General features: G+C 37.8%; 1 protein-coding gene across 1 annotated transcript in view; it reads right to left on the bottom strand.

The window, feature by feature from the left end:
• Window positions 1–17,639, bottom strand: part of CUNH8orf34 (chromosome unknown C8orf34 homolog) — a 198,594-nt gene that overhangs the window by 66,273 nt on the left and 114,682 nt on the right. Inside the window, exon 8 of the mRNA XM_014457445.1 lies at window positions 3,438–3,523. Coding sequence (XP_014312931.1) covers window positions 3,438–3,523 — 86 coding nt within the window. The remainder of the gene's footprint in view (window positions 1–3,437; window positions 3,524–17,639) is intronic.

The following is a 17,639-nucleotide window of genomic DNA, read 5'->3' on the forward strand; positions in this document are numbered from 1 at the left end:
CAAAAATATTTTTTTAGGAGGAGGGGACTCCAGTTCGGTTCTTTGTTTGGAGTTGAATTCTTCCTGGTTATTGGGTACAATGTTTAGGGGGGAAAAAAAAAATATGAGGATTTGCCCAGCCAGTATGACTCAGTGATTGAGCGCTGACCAAGGAACCAAGAGGTCATGGGTTTGATTCCCAGTCAGGGCACATGCCTAGGTTGCAACTCAACCCCCAATAGGGCGTGCAGGAGGCAGGTGATAGATGATGTTTCTCTCTCTTAAAAAAAAATCAATAAAAAACATTTAAAAACATGATGAATTCCATTCAATGTAATGTGAGACAACTCTGAGGTCCTGCCAGAATATTTTTGAATTTACATTCTAGTAGGGACAATATATATCCTAAAAATAAAATCTTAGTTTCATGCTTGGAGCTCCATTTTTTAAAGTATTTTAGTACATTGCTGATTAACAATAATTGGTGTGTGCATATGTGCGAACTACTTTGCCCTATGTACTTACTCTTTTCAAGTCTATATGATTTTCAAAATACACTGAGGGGAAAATGATTCTCTAAACTGATCAAATATTAGAGCTTATCTTATCACTTCATTTTAGAGAAGAAGCAACTGGAACATAGAAAGATAAAGTGATTTTGTCAAATTCAAAGTCTCTGGCAGTACTTGAACTACAAACTACCTCTGTTGTAACTGGGCATGCTGCTAGAAATTAGAAAACTCTAGACTTTAGTTTTATTCACCTTTTTCCTGCCATTATTTTTACTTTTGCTGTGTGTGTCACAATAGGCTTTTATGCACAAAATTATACCCATTCATAGAAATATTTTTTGAGCCAAATTCAGTGTGGATACAAAGCTGAAATAAAAATCACATTAGCACTTTCGAATAATATCAATAATATTGAATTATTGAATCTAGTTATTTTCTAACGTAAGTGGAAAAGAATATATTGAATCAGAAACTCATGTTTTCAGATTTTTTCATTAAAGCTACAGATACCTGAATGTCAAGAATGCAGAAGTTTAAGAAAGGACCTTAAACGTGATAAATACATTTTCCCCCAGTGGACACAAGTAAATATAATCATGGTGTATTGTTTAAATTTCCAAAAAAATTGAGTTTCTATAATTCTCAGTTATTATGAATATGATTGCTGAAGATACAGATTTGTAGATTGGTGGATTGGGGGGAGTTTTGAGAGAATTTTAAAAAATAATGGGCCAGTAATTAAGTAATATCTGTCTTATGTCAACAAATGGCCAACATGGCCAACATACTGCCCCACTTCTGCTGGCAGTGTTAAAAGTCTCAAGTGTTTCATGTCACTAGTACTATAAGAGATTTGAGTGCATGTAAACTATCATTATTTCATTATATTGTGCTACACTGGCATTGGTGTATGTTCCCATCACACTTTATTTTTAAACGTTTATTGGGTAATACTTGACATATAAAAAGCATATTCAAAATATATTTATGCATAATATGTAGTGTATTTGTATTACAAAACACGATGAAATAAACACCCAAGACACCACCTAAGAATTAGGACTTTTAAATAATCCTCATTTCCCTTTGCACAACTTTCTTATCCCACCTCCTTGTTTCCTCTACCCACTGACAATAACCACCATTTTGAGCTTTTCATTCCCTTCTTTAAATATAGTTTTATCACTTATGTATGTTTTCTTAAGAACATATTACTTAGATTTGCTAGTTTTGAGCTTTTGTATGAATTTAATTCTATGACTTGCTTTTTTTCAATCAATACTATGCTTTTAAGATTTATTCAGCTGTGAGCTATAACCTGCTCTTCCCAGTTGGGAGTCCTCGCTGCCATTTCAGATTGGTTACTTGAATTCAACTTCAGCGGGAGCACATTATGGAAACCAAAAATTTCTACAAATCAGGGCTTTCTCTTTTCAAAGAAACAGTTGGTAACATTTATTAGCACTCCACTAGTTTCGTCCGTCTTATGTGTAGTTGAAATGCATTCAGTTTCCTACAATATAACACTTCCACAATGTCTACCCATTTTCCTCTTCGGGAGCATACTAAGAAGGGTTGTTCACATTTCATGGTACAAGACTTGTTCCGCTAAGATATTTTCTTAGAAGTGGAGTGCCTGGGTTTTAGATTATATAAATGTTCAAGATTTTAAGATAATGGGAAAGTTTCCAAAATTGTTTATGCCCACCTGTAGTGTATGACTTTTCTTTCATCTATGTCTTCACCAGCACTTGGTTTTGCCAAATTTCTTAATTAATGGCAAACAATTGGTTATAACACAGCACCTCTTTGTGGTCTTAATTTGCTTTCCCTTGGTTACCAGAACATTAAGCATCTTTCAAATGTTCACTGGCCAATTGTGTTTCTCCTCTTCCATGAAATGTCAATTCATACCTGTCGCTTATTTTTCTATTGTTTTTGATTTTTATTCAATTCTAGATGTTCGGGGGATGGAGGGATTGAACAAAAAAGAAAAAACTGTAGATGTTCTTTATGTGTGTATTCTGAATATTAATATTTGATCAGTTACAAATATATTTCAAGTATATTTTCTTACTTTGTGGAATAGCTATTCACTTTTTATGGCATTCTTTGATGAACAATTTCTAACTTTCTATAGTTGATTTTTTTTATTTCATAGTTAAGATTTTTTCCATCTTGTTTAAGATGTCCTCCTCTATCCAGATGTAAAAAAAATGTTTCTACTGTTTCTCTTTTAATTATCCCAGCTGGATGTCCAGCTGCTTCCTGCTAGAATACGGAACTGTGAAGCAGTGATGTACCTTTAATGCCATCGTAGTGACATTACACATGCTTAATTATTCAGCAACCATTTTGAAGTGCCCTGCCGTGAACTTCATATGCTAAGCTAAGGAGTTTGAATTTTGTAATATATAAAAGGGGGGTGACATAAGCAGCTTTCTTCGTAAAAAGAGATAATGAGCTAAAGAGGGGTGAGATAGTACAAAGACTATTTGAGATAGTACAAACAAGGCTGTTAAATTCGACAGAGAACGAGGACAAACACACAGACCAGGCAGCATCAGGGAAAATGAAGAGGAGGCTTCCTGGGAAAGGCAATTCTGAAGTGACACTGACATGATTTGAGAACAATTCAATATAAGGATGAGAGAGGGAACAAAATCTATATAATATTGACACTTCTGGCAGGGAAGAATAAAGGGATCCCTGATGTGAGAATGGGAGTAAGCAATGTAAAGTACCCCAAACCAGCTGGAATTCGTGACATATTTTGGCAACAGCCAACATATGGTTGACCTGTTTGTACCCAAAACAGGCACAGACATGAAGAGCCTGCTCCTCAGAATCCATATTCTTTTGCCCTGAACCTCCTGATACCCATCCTGAAGGAGGGGTACACATATGACAGGCAGCGATGTAGGTACTGTGGGATTGAAAACTTACTCAAAGAATCCAGGATTATTTCATCTGGAGAAGGAAGTATTTGTGTCATCTCCTCTGTTCTTTCTGCCAAGTTGTCTCCTTGAAGTCTAAATAATTAAAAAATAATTAGAAACAATTAGAAGTGTGAAGTACATTCTATGGGGGATTGGTACTATTAACTTCTACACTCTAAAATCAGACATGCTTCTTCAAAGGAGAAATAAAATTGTACCAAAGCCTTTGTAATATGGTGTTTTTGCTATACTACCCTTGAAAAGTCTTTCTTTTTTTTTCTCTCTCCTGTATACATGGGAAGGTTAGTTTAGGTAGAAACTGCTTTTCTTCCTGGCCTGATGGGAGGACGGTTTATAAGCAAATGTTTTCACTGAAACTACAACAAGGGAGCGAGTGGAATAAAAACAAGAGCATATTCACCTGATTTCTGGGTCCAGGGGCATGAGAAGGTTTCCATTCTACACAGTTTACCAAACACAATTCTCTAAATAAACCAAACCTGAGCGAAGGCCTGCAGATCAAGGTAAGTCTCAATAGTGGAGATAAAGATTCCTAATGCATGTGACTTCCCAGGCTCTCAGACACTGTGGCTTCTTCAGGAGAGGAAGGCTGTGTAGGTACTTTTATGACAGTATATTTCTGAGCCTTTCTATCCACATCTCTATGCTGAGAAAAATAGACTCGCAGAACCCAATTCAAACAGTCTGGGTTTATATTACACTGTGAACTACGCTATCAAAGGAGGGAGAGCTCATCAATAAATGTTGGAACTCTGTCCTAAGGACAACAGATTAAACTCTGCTAATGTTGGAGGACATTACATCAAACAATCTGGAGACTGGAGTTTTTATCAGTTCCCTTACTTTTTTCTTATATTTAGCTGAAGGCAAATGCCCTCACTGAAGAATATGAATAAATGCATAACACATAGCAATGACATTTTAAAAACCAAGTACATTTCATAACTGTACCACTCTTAAAAATTAAAATTTTCAACTATTTTATATCTTTGCTTTTGTATGCCCCAGTGGAATCATGTAATAATTTGCATTGACTTCTGCATATTTAAGCACATGCATATCTTTCTCTACCTTCTGTGTAATAATACATGTTATAAATGATATTTTCATTTGTATTCCTATATTAAATTTTACATATTTCTGTATATAGTATACATTTATACTTACATATATTCCCTTCTATACACAAACACACATTTGCTAATACAGTAAATAAGTAACAGCTAATTAAAGAATTCTTAAGGGTAACTTCCTGACAGTTATAACAATTTTTGGCCAAATATGTATATTTAAAAATTTTTTTTAATTTTTCAATTACAGCTAATATTCAATATTATTCTTTATTTCATATATACAGCAAAGTGGTTATAAAATAATGTACTTTACAGAGTGGTAGCCACCTGGCCCAATACCTATTTACTTCTATATTATTGACTATATTCCCTATGCTGTAATCTACGTCTCATTGACTATTCTGCAACTACCAATTTGTACTGCTTAATACCTTCATTTCTTTCACCTAGACCCCCAATTCCCCCCTTCTGATAGCTGTCAGTCTGTTCTCTGTGTCTATGAATCTGTTTCTATTTTGTTTATTTTGTTCATTAGATTCCACATATAAGTAAAACCATATGGTATTTGTCTTTCTCTGACTGGCTTATTTCACTTAGCATAATACCCTTGAATCCATCCATGCTGTCACAAAGGGTAAGAGTTCCTTCTTTTTTACGCCTGCAAAGTATTCCATTGTGTAAATGTACCACAGCTTTTTTATCCACTCATTTACTGATGGGCTATTGTAAATAACGCTGCAATAAACACAGGGATGCATATATTCTTTCAAATTAGTGTTTCGAGTTTCTGCAGAAATGTTCCCAGATGGCCAATATGTATATGAAAAGATGTTCACATTACTAATCATAAGAGGAATGCAAATTAAAACCACAATGAGGTATCACCTCACACCTGCCAGAATGGCTGTTGTCCATAAAGTAAGAAACAAGTGTTGGCAAGGATATGGAGAAAAGGGACCCCTAGCACACTGTTGGTGGGAATGCAGATTGGTGTGACCAATATGGAAAACAGTGTGGAGGTTCCTCAAAACATTAAAATAGATTTTATACTTCTAGTTAATTTTTAAAATTTTACTTGAAAAAAACAACCCAACTTTTAAATGAATGCTTTAGCTACGTCTCAAATCTGCCCAACTATTTCTTCTTTATAATCATAACTAGGATAAATACTTCACTAATCAACAATATAAAATATTCTTTTTTGAGCTTTTTTCTAGCCCCACTTCATAAAAATTATCAAAGATGGGACACATGTAGGTACATGAGATATTAAAAGGTGTAAGTCAAAGTTGTTAAACATTGATAATGAGCTCCAACACATTTGGGCATTTAACATTAGGTTAAAAACCTAAATGGAAAATAAATCTCCATCAAAGGCAGGAAAAAAGCAATAAATAAATAAGTTGTAAATCTATTTTGCTCACTGCCAGCTTCAGTAAAAAGAAAAAATTATTTACCATTTATTAATATGCTCAATAATAAGCCAAATGTTGTGGAGATGTAAAGAAATGACAACTGTCCCTGATTTCACAGAGGCCGCAATTTAGCTGAGCTGAAAAGACAAGTGGCCATGAAACAACCCAACAAGTTGGGTGGCCCTGAATCTGGCTCATCCTTGTTCAAGCAGTGCCCTCCAGATACCTTGAGAGTTGAGTTTACCGTGACTTGGCACCAACTCCACTGCGGAGTGCTTCACAGCCTGCTATCCTTGAGTGCTCTGCCAATGTTCCCCAAGCTGTAATCCACACAGCACTACTTCTGTAAGAGGTTAATAGGTGCTATACAAACAAGGGTTGTGTGGGCAAGGCCAGGAAATATAGCTCAATCATAGTTACATCATTTTATTCCCTACAAGAGTTTTACTCAGACTCCTAAACTTTTTTCTCTGCTTTCTAAAGCTCCTTTTCTGTATTAAGCACTCTTCTACATTCTCACCCTCTCAACAAAATGTGTCCTGCTCCTCCTTGTTATAAATAAAATATATTTTTAAAAAAAGAATATTACATCCCCTTTTTTCTCTAAGAGTACAGCTTCCTAAACTTCACCTTAGATAACAAGGAATTATAAATATTAACCTGTTATCTTTCTGCCATGAAAGCTTTGCTCAGGCTTAATTTTTTTTCTTCAACTCAAGTGTTAGTATTATCTTGACTGATTTTCATGTTCATGTGTATTTATCCACTGCTTCTTTTTTTAAAATTTTAAATTACAAAAACTTAATCTTTATTCTTAAAAGTATTACATATGCCCCCCTTTTCCCCCATTGACCCTTTCTGGCCTGCACCTGCCTCCTGCCCCAGGCCTTCACCACACCACTGTCTGTGTCCATGGGTTATTCATATATGCATACAAGTTCTTTGTTGGATCTCTTCCCTCCCACCCATCCAGCCCCTCTGAGATTTGACAGTCTGTTCCATGCTTCTATGTCTCTGGATCTATTTTGTTCATTAGATTCCACATATGAGTGAGATCATGTGATATTTGTCTTTCTCTGAGTGGCTTATTTTGCTTAGCAAAATACTCTCCCGGTCCCTCCATACTGTCTCAAAGGGTAAGAGATCCTTCTTTTTTATTGCTGCATACTATTCCATAGTGTAAATGTACCACGATTTATAATAGTTAAGATCTGGAAATAGCCCAACTGCCCATCAGTAGATGAGTGGATATCCTCTGGTTTCAAAGTCCCTCCATCTCAGATCTGGATATCTTCCCTCCACGTCACCTTCCCTAACCCAAAGACCGAGAACTCAGAATTGTCCTACGTCAGAAATTGTTAAATACAATGTTCAGTTCCCTAACAACAAACTCACCCCCTTTAGGCCCTTTCAATGTCCTTAACACTTTTTCTTAATTAGACATAGATCTCCATTTGCTCTAACTTTTCTCCTGGGTATCTGGCCCCTCCTGATTCCCTTCCTTCCCTACTCAGCTGGACTTGCTGTCTTCTCAGTTCCCATGGACCCATGTCCTTCTGCTATTACTGTCCAACCAGACCCTAACCCTGTATTATTTTGCACATGCGCAGCTGAACACTGCTGGAGAAATCATGACACTCTAGGAGCAGTGAGTATAAAACAAAGGTCCCTAACTTTGAATTTGGGCTTCTTGGTTGTTTTCCTTTCTTCAAGTCCTTTCAAAGTTTTTTCAAAAAGTTCACCTCCCTTCTGTGTCATCCAGAAAAGTTATGTAATCTGGAATGAAGACCTTCTACTCCCCCTCACAGAGAACCTACAAAAGTCTTCACCTGGACTTGTATTTACCTCTCATAGAGGGTGAGAGGCCCTCTTTCCTATCCAGGGGTGGGGAACCCTTTTTCTGCCAAGGGCCATTTGGATATTTATAACATCATTCGAGGGCCATGTGGAAAAGGCCATAAGAAATGGACTGATCTGGATAAAGTCTGTAGCTGGAGCCAATAGTATATCTCATCAATTGGGCTTGAGTTTGTGAGAGAAAGGGAGGCGTAAACAATATCGCCATTTTCTGTCCTGAGCCATTGTGGAGGTAAGGAAACAGGGAAAAGAAAATCTAGTGCCAATTAAGTAGAATGTACTTGGGGACATGATAAGTTTCAAAGGCATTTTAGACATGTTGGTGGAGGTGTAAAGTCACAGGTGGAGATGCTGAACAGACTGGGTCCTAGGATGAGGCTTTCCCTTTCTGGGTTGCAAAATCTCTACAAAGAACTTCAGAATGTGGTATTCTATTCTTTTTATTAAAATATGTTTTATTGATTTCCAGAGAGGGGAGGGGAATGGAGAGGGAGAAAGAGAGAAACAGCAATGTGAGAGAGATATATCAATCCCCAGCCTCCTGCACCCCAACCCCCCCACCAGGATGTACCCTAATAGGGAATCGAACCAGCAACCCTTTGGTATACAAGTTAATGCCCAACCAACCGAGCCACACCAGCCAGGGTGACATTCTACTCTATAATTTAGCTATTTTGAAGAATATGATACTCTGTTGCACTGGAAAATAAATTGTGTATCATAATACATGTTGATTAGGCCAGGGGAACCACAATAAACAGTTTTGGTTTTAAGACATTTTGGACCATTATCTTCAAAGGGTTAGAAAATTAACTTATCTTTCCCCTCCAAAGTCTGCTTTTAATTCACAAAGCCTCTTTTATAACATCAGTAATTGAGTTATTTCTAAGTCTCTTTCTAAATGATCATTTTCCATTGTAAGATTCCATGGGTCTCCAGAATTATTTTTTTTGAGGGAAATTATAACAACTTATTGTCGCTTACTCAATTTTGAAGTCTTAAAAAAAAGCCAAAATTGTCATCAACATACAAAATGTACTGGAAGCCTCAGAAGCAAAACCCTCCTTTGAATAAGGAGCCTGCAATCTGGCAGGAGGCCTGTGTGTATTTGCATGATCTCTCCAATTAACGTTGAGAGCGTCCTGAAGTCAGAGACCAGGCCTGACATCCTCCACATCAGCAGGGCTTGGCACATTAATTCGCATCTCTGTTCCCCAGAATAACCATCTCACTTAAATGGCAGCTATCTGAAGTCACTAACCACTGCTGTACTTTTCTAACCTAAAAAATGTCGCTGCAGCACTGTGGAACTCTGCCTCTCTTGCCCCTTGTCCAGCTCTTCAGGATATTAATTATTTGGACCTTCTTCCTCTCGCTCCTTTTCCAAACCCTTGACTCCATCTAGGCATTCTTGCTTACCCTGGCCATGCCAGTTTGACCCTTGGATGCTTACTTTGATTCTGTCCCTTGGACACTGTCCCTCTGGTCCTCTTAGAGCAGTGGTGTGCAAACTGCGGCTCGCGAGCCACATGCGGCTCTTTGGCCCCTTGAGTGTGGCCACGAAGTTTCAATCGCACTGTACGTGCGCGCCCGCACGTGGTATTTTGTGGAAGAGCCACACTCAAGGGGCCGCAGTTTGCCGACCACTGTCTTAGAGCATTCTCTGTGGCTCAAGCACAGCTTTATGTCCCAGCAAATACCCTGTCCCCCACCCATCTCCTTTGCCAAAAGAAAATGCCTAGCAACACCTAGATTTTCCTCCTTATTTTAGTACTGTATTGATTTCAAGATCTTCCTTCTAGCATTCACTGGTAGGCAGTCTTGCTTTTTCTTGACTCCCACTGTTTGTGTGACATGAGGATAAGTAACAGTACATCGAGATGAAGCACCTTTCTCCTGAGAGCAGAACGGGTTAGAATAACATTCTCCTTCACCAGAGGGCTGTCTTTATATTCTGCGTTTTAAATTCTCTCTCAGTGACAAGCACCTCTGAACATTCACCTCTAAAATGTCATGATTGATGGTGACATAGAGATAAAAACCATGCTCTTTCCCGTTCAATTTCCCTTTAAACTTCCTATCTCCTGAAAGTGAGGTATGTGGACCAGCAAACCATGTGTAGCTCTAATCAAATTGATAGTTCTCTCCTGCATACCTGAGTGCAGACATGTAGCTGCCATAGGTGGCCTCTTATCTCCGTGGCTAATTACCCTCCTGGCAGAGGCTTCAGAATTTCAAAACCAAATCTAAGGAGGCGAATAGATATGTGGTGTTTTCAGTCTTTCCTGCTTTAGCTCAACTGGAATGTAAAATGCCAACCCACGGTCAGGTCCAGCAGATGAGCCCAGAGCAGAACTGATTCTTTGCATACCTTGGGAGACTACAGATTTCCCAGGCAGATAGGGCTGGAATGTGGGCCACCACTCACACACCTTGGCCAGGTTATTATTCACACAAAGGACGAGCCTGGGAACTTTACAACCTTCCTGAAATCTGAGGCAGCCACGAGAAAGGACTAAACTCAAATTGCCAGACCCCTCTGGAGCTAAGGAAACTCCAAAAGAAAGCAGCCAAACACGTGATGTCTGAGCCCGAAGGAGCCCTGGGCACCAGCATCCTCAGGCTTCCTTCCCCACCACTGTGCATGCACACTCCCAACTAGACTTCACGTCCAGTGTAAAGTGATCTGGCAAAAGTGTGGTTCTCTCATAGCTTGAGGGAACGCTTTAAAAATCTACCTAAAGGTACATAGTAGGAGTGCAATGATATTTGCTGTGAATACATGATTGTGCATATCCTTACTTTTTGAATTGTATTAGCATTAGTATCAGTATCACATAACTTTATAATTGTTTTTAAGACTCGGACATTCATAAAGTTACTCTTCATCATGTATTCTCTTGCTTCACTTCTGAAATTCACTTTGTTGGTCTGTTACTTATCTCAGTAACACAAGAGGGCTATAGTGAGAGCCTGATATTCTGGATCCATGAAGCTCTCTGGATGCCTTTCTCATGAATATCAAGGATCTACACTGCAATGATGTGTTCAGTCATTATCATTCTTGTTATTTTAATTCATAATTGAATTGTAAGTTCGGTAAGGGCAGCACCTGTATTATATACACTTTGTGTGAAAAATAAAATCTACCTTAATAGAAATAGGCAGTTAGGTCCTTATTTGACACTGTAGAGAAGGGGCTCTTCAATTTTTAGGGTGCACTGGAATCACTGGCAGAGATTCTGAAAACACGGGTTGCCGGGCTCCACCCAGAGTTTCGGATTCAGCAGGTTGGGAGCATAGCCCCAGAATCCGTGTTTCTACCCAGGTCCCTGGTGTTGCTGATCCCTCTGACTGGGGGCCAGCCCTCTCTAATGCCCTCTCTAGTGACAGCTAGGGAAGGCGAGGGGCCCCCATCCATCCTCACTGTGGCTGCAGTATTGCACTGTGCCTCAATGCCAAAAAGAGAGAAGACGCCACCAGAGGATGTTGCTGTGTATCTTTCACTTGCTGGGTATTGACTTTTAGCTGAACTGTACATTTTATTTCCCACCAGGTCTGATTGCACCTGACTGAGGCTGCAGACCTGAGAGTCGGCCTCCATCAGAGAATGGCTTGGTCAGCAGGCACCTAGTTTAGGAGCAGCTGTGGAGAGTCTTCGAAAGCTCTGATTTCTAACACGCTGAAATGTGGGACTGTGTGGGAGCCAAAACACTCTTTGAAATACTGCCAAACCTTTGTTCCTTCCTTCGCCAGCCCTTCGTTTAATCAGAGACCCCTTTCCTCGTGGTTCTGAAACTGACGGCTGCCTCACAGATGTACCTGATGGAAGACCACCCCATCCTCTGTCTGTCCCCTGGAAGCATCTGTCAGGTGGCTGACTTAGGTTGTATGTCGCCCATCTCGCCCTTGCTCTGTGGTTCAGAGCATACCGAACGCTGTTAGACTTTCCAATGCTATAGCCCCGGGCATCGCAATAGTTGTGCTGCTGCCTTAGTCAGATGCTTTATGTTCATTTCTTTGCTTTTTCCATTGCACAAGATTTGGGAAAATTGAAATTAAGTTGTGATAACTAGTGGAATTATGAGGCATACTGAAATTCCCAAATTACAGGTCATATTACTTGGTACCAGAGAGAGGTGAGCTTTTAGCAGGGTTCTATCTGCCCACAGATGGCAATTGCGAGAATGTTGCCAGTGAGAGGAGTACCACAAATGCTGAGAAAAATGTTACAAGATATAGAACCAGCATGAAGGAATGAACCACAGGTAGACCACAGCAATCCTTCTTCATAAAGATTATATTTTTGTGAGGAATAACAAAGCCCCATCAAGTTCCATCTGATTAGGAGTGGGAGGTAAAGGATGGAAAAACCTGAGATTTCCTTAGAAATCTGAAAGCACTGTATTCTGCGGTTGCAGCCTAAGGCAGGTGAGCTGGCATGCTTCCCCATCAGGGGTGGGGCATTCCCAAGGGGGGTTTATCACTTGACTTCTCCAGTAGAACACAGTCGGATGTAAGGCATTTAAGCATAGAAACATAACTTGGTCTCTCTTTCCTTATTTCCCCCCACTTCAATGCTTTACTTTAGTGCTTTAATATAGCACCGATGTTCCCTTAACAGCCAATAAGTAGTTGCAATTTGAATGTCTTACTTCAGTACTACCTCCAAGAATGATATATTTTCTAGGTTTAAGTTTGGTGGGGCACGGAGCTTGGCTTGTTTGTTTTAAACAGAACCCTGTGTGGTAAATACAAACTTGGATAGCAAATGGCTTTTTCATAACTAGATATTAAATTGCCTTGTGTTTTAGTATTTAAACAGCATGCTGAAATTTGCAAATAAGCAAGTTGATGATCTGAGAACAAGGTTGATGTGGGAAATAAGAACATGGAGTCCTTGAAGAGATTATAATAGAACAGATAAAGACCTTCCTTCACTCTTTTAACAATGCTTTTAAAATTCTTTAGAAGGACAATACTGAATACAAATGTCTACATGATTGGAAAAGCCAATAAAGGGCATAAAGATGGTAAGATGCCTTTTGGCATAGAAGAAATATATTCAGTGACATAAATACTGTTGTGTGAAGTTTTAACTACCTTAGTCTAAAATTTTTCTGATGGACAAATTTCTGCTTTGGAAAACTAAAACTGGTTTGCAGTGGTAACCACATCTAGCATGTAAATAAAACTTTTCCAAGGAGTCTTAACTATTTCTTTATTTAATTCATTGTTGGATGATTATCATATTTCAAGTCATGTTTTTGTGGGGGGTTTTTCCCCCCACAAACTTCCATTTATTGTTTTGGCTTTTATATGGCATGATTTAGATGTTATAGAATTGCTGATTTTAAGTAAAAATATATTATTATATTTAAAATTCTGAAAAAAAACTATTAAAAAACTCAAATGGTCTTTCCTAAAAAATATAGACATAGAAACATAATGCATGATGACATTAATTTCAAACTTATTTGCTTTTCCTTTTAGGTATTTCATAATATATTTTGAGCACTAATGTTTGTAATTGAAAATAAATACATACTCTGTGAACTTTGATTCTTATTCTGAAATGTTATAAGAAAATGCAAAATGTAATGTTACTTAGTATTCTTTGTTTAATTAGTAATGATATATCTAGTCTGCTGTCATTCTAAAATATATCTTTTATATTATTGAGACCAGTTAACTGGTCAGTAGTTATAAAGATAAGTAATAGAAGATATACAGAGATAATGTAAATATAATTATACATTTCATATGACTTATGCAGGCAATTCAGGAATTGTTATCCAATTATAAGGGTAATTACTATAACAAGTAATTGAAAGTAATTGCAATTCCAATTTTACTAGAACGTGTACAGGGAGGTCCAGAATGTCAAGCAAGTGAGTAAATAAGAAGCTCCCAGATAAAAAAGTAAAGCATACTTTTCACTATTTGTTCCTATTTCTCATATAAAATGCCTCATGGTATGCCAGTAGAGAAATAAAAATGGAGAAAAAAGGAAGAATCAATTAAGTTAATCTTCCCTACTAAACTATTTGACATTTTTTTTTATGTCCCCTTGAGCAAGGGAAACAAAAGCGAAAATGAACAAATAGGACTTCATCAAACTAAAAAGCTTCTGCACAGCAAAGGAAACTATTAACAAAACAAAGAGACAACCTACTGAATGGGAGGATATATTCGCAAATGCCATACTTTATAAAAGACTATTACCCAAAATATGTAAGAAAATCATACAGCTCAATAACAACAAAACATAAACAATCAAATCAAAAAATGGGCAGAGGACATAAAAATACATTTCTCTAAAGAAGACATACAGATGTCCAACAGATGTTTGACATCACTAATACTCAGGAAAATCAAAACCACAATGAGATACCACCTCACACCAGTCAGAATGGCTATTATCAAAAAGTCAACAAATAACATGTGCTGGCAGGATGTGAAGAAAAGGGAACTCTTGTGCACTGTTGGTGGGACTGCAAACTGGTGCAGTCCCTATGGAAAACAGTGTGGAGATGCTTCAAAAAACTAAAAATGGATATACCATATGACCCAGCAATCTCACTCCTGGGTATTTATCTAAAGAAATGAAAAACACTAATTTAAAAACATATATGCACCCCTATGTTCACTGTAGCATTATTTTACAATAGCCAAGGCATAGAAGCAACCTAGATGTCCACTGATAGAACACTGATAAAGAAGAGGTGGTGTGGCCCTGGTCAGTTTGGCTCAGTGGATAGAGCATCGGCTTGCGGACTGAAGGGTCCCACGTTCGATTCTGGTCAAGGGCATGTACCTTGGTTGCAGGCACATCCCCGGTAGGGGGTGTGCAGGAGGCAGCTGGTCGATGTTTCTCTCTCATCGATGTTTCTAACTCTCTATCCCTCTCCCTTCCTCTCTGTAAAAAATCAATAAAATATATTAAAAAAAGAAGAGGTGGTGTGTGTGTGTGTGTATGTGTGCGCGCATATGGATGGATGGATGGATGGATGGATAGATGGATAGATAGATAGATAGATAGATAGATAGATAGATAGATAGATGATAGGTAGATAGGTAGGTAGGTAGATAGGTAGGTAGGTAGGTAGATAGATAGATAGATAGATAGATAGAGAGGAGGGGGGAGAGACACAACAGAATACTATGCAGCAAAAAAAGGAATGAATTCTTGCCATTTGTGACAACTTGGATGGATCTAGAGGGCTAAGGGCATTATGCTAAGTGAAATAAGTCAGGCAGAGAAAGACAAAGACTGTATGGTTTCACTTATATGTGGAATCTAAAAAAAAAAAAAGTGAAGAAGTAAAACAAAAGGAAAAATGACTCACAGAAACAGAGAACTAAAGGGACAGTTACCGGAAGGGAAGGGTTGGGGTGATGGGTGAAAAGGGCGAAGGGGACTATTGTCAATGATACTGTGATAAGTTCGCATGATGACAGATGGTTATTAGACCTAGTGGGGTTATCACATTGTAAAGTACAGAAATGTTGAGTCACTGAATTATACACTGGAAACTAACATAATATAATGTATACCAACTATACTTAAATTTAAAAAATAATCTTCCCATAGTATGACAACAACATAATGTCCAGTTGTGCTATTGCTACTATGCTATTAGAAAGGGTATTTAAGGAAGAAAAGACTTTAGGATACTTTTAAAAATGATTTTCATATCATATAGATATTCCTGATAATAACTATATGCACAAAACTGAGAAACTTAAGATTTTCAGTCATAGCATTTTCGATGATTAGTTTATTATTCACAGAAATACCACATAAAGCATAAATCCTTTCTTAACCAAATTGTCATCATTTCCCAAATCACTTAAGTAACACATTTTTACTTTGTGTCATTCTGTCTAACAGCTTGTTTTAATATTCCCGAAGGAGAGGTGGGGGAGCCAAATGCACTCAATGTCTATTGTTCTTATTTTCCCAAGGTTTTTTTTTTTTTTTAAGGCAGCCCGTTTTCCTGGATAATAATGTGCTTATGGAACAATTATCCTCCTATCTCCAAAACTGTGGCCCTTTGAAAACATTCAATAAAAAATTAGTTGGAGGCATTTAAAGAAAAGGGCTTATCAAAATTGGAATTTCAGGGGCATCTATGTAGCAAATCAGTAAGATGTTTAGAAATATTGCTTGTTGAGGGAGATTATTTATTTGAACAAAAATACAGCAGCTTGCACATTGCCATATTTCTCCACTCTTCTTGTGGAGCCCCTTCAAGACTGGCACCACCCTCTTCAATGAATTGAAAGTCATCGACAAGAGCATGGGAGCTGCAACATATGCAGTGCTTACGTGTCAGTCACTGGGGGATGAAACAATTTGCCCAAGGTTGCTCAACTAGGAGGAACTAGGACACTGATAGACACTAAAGTTCAAGGTCTTAACCATCATGCTCTGCTTGTTTTCAGGGACTCAACTGATAAGTTAAAAACGTAATTTTATTGGGCCAATTGCGAAATCGAAGTAACTCAATCTGAAAGTAAGGGCACCATCCTCAGGAACTTATCACTTCTCAAAGGGCCCACCTTCTAATACCATCACCTTGGGGGTTAGGATTCAACATGTGAATTGGCGGGAAGGAGGGGGTGCAGGGAGAGGTAAGACACAAACATTCAACACAGCACCTAAATATTCTTTTGACAAGCTAATGTTCATGAGAGGAACCTGAATAGAGTTTGAACTTTAAATAAGTCCACTAAGAATTAGAAACATGGCTTTATTCCCCTTAAGTGAAACACAGTAATAACTAGAATCAAGATACCTATAAACTACATAATGCTTGTAGTGTTTTCATTCACAGTAACAACTTAATTTTTATCCTAAAATGTAAGTAGGAAAAGGATAAATACTCAATTTCTCAGTTTGGAGATATTTATTACTACATTATCCCCAAATTTCTAGTGTAGTATATAAATTACCAAACTCACAGCCTAGTAAAACAGAATAATTATTTTATCTCAATAATGTAGGTAAAACATTGTTTGCTTTATTTGAACTTTTATAACTTGACAGGTTTTTTCTTTCTTATAAACAACATTCCTGACTTGACCCTATTAGTCTTTTATCCCCAAAACGGATTAGGCAGTAAAATAAATTTGAAAAATATGTCTAATTCTAAAATAGGATAAAATCTCTGGCTCCTAGTTAGGAGGCAGCACTGTACAGTAGTAAGAATTGGGTTTTCAAGTCAGATGGAGCAGGGTTCAAATTCTACCTGTTCTACTTACCAGCCTTTTTACCATCATCACTTCATCTGGTCTCTTGAACTTCATTTCTCATTTGCAAAGTAAAGCTAAATCAGTCACTTGAGAGGGTTAGCGACAATGTTTCTAAATAAAACATGTCCCAAAATTCACGCAAGAAGTAATTTTGATAGAAAACACAGGTTTATAATTAAAAATTGTAAATTTTTTTATTGATTCATAAAGTATGCAGTATAGGGTTATGTATGGAATAGCACATCGGGTAAATGGCCTCCACGGCTTTGCTGGCACATATGCAAAGCTGTGGTCTTCATTGGTCTTCATTGTCCCTGCTCCTGGGCCATAATTGGTACTTGGTAATGCTTATCAAATTGAATGGATTGAAATCAAAGAGCAACAGATATTAGAATCTGATTCAATAAACTAAGTAAAATTAGGCTTTTATTTTTTGTTGTTGTTGTTAATGCTCACACAAAATTCAAATCTTGCGTGAATTTTGGGACACCCTTTATCTAATGCATTTGGTACACACAGCTGGTGCTTCTGAACAACCTTAACTTCAAAATTCCATGCAGCAAGAGATGCTGTCAATGTGCTTTT

This window comes from Myotis lucifugus, unplaced genomic scaffold (assembly GCF_000147115.1).
Source record: "Myotis lucifugus unplaced genomic scaffold, Myoluc2.0 scaffold_77, whole genome shotgun sequence".
NCBI classification, from domain to species: Eukaryota; Metazoa; Chordata; class Mammalia; order Chiroptera; family Vespertilionidae; genus Myotis; species Myotis lucifugus.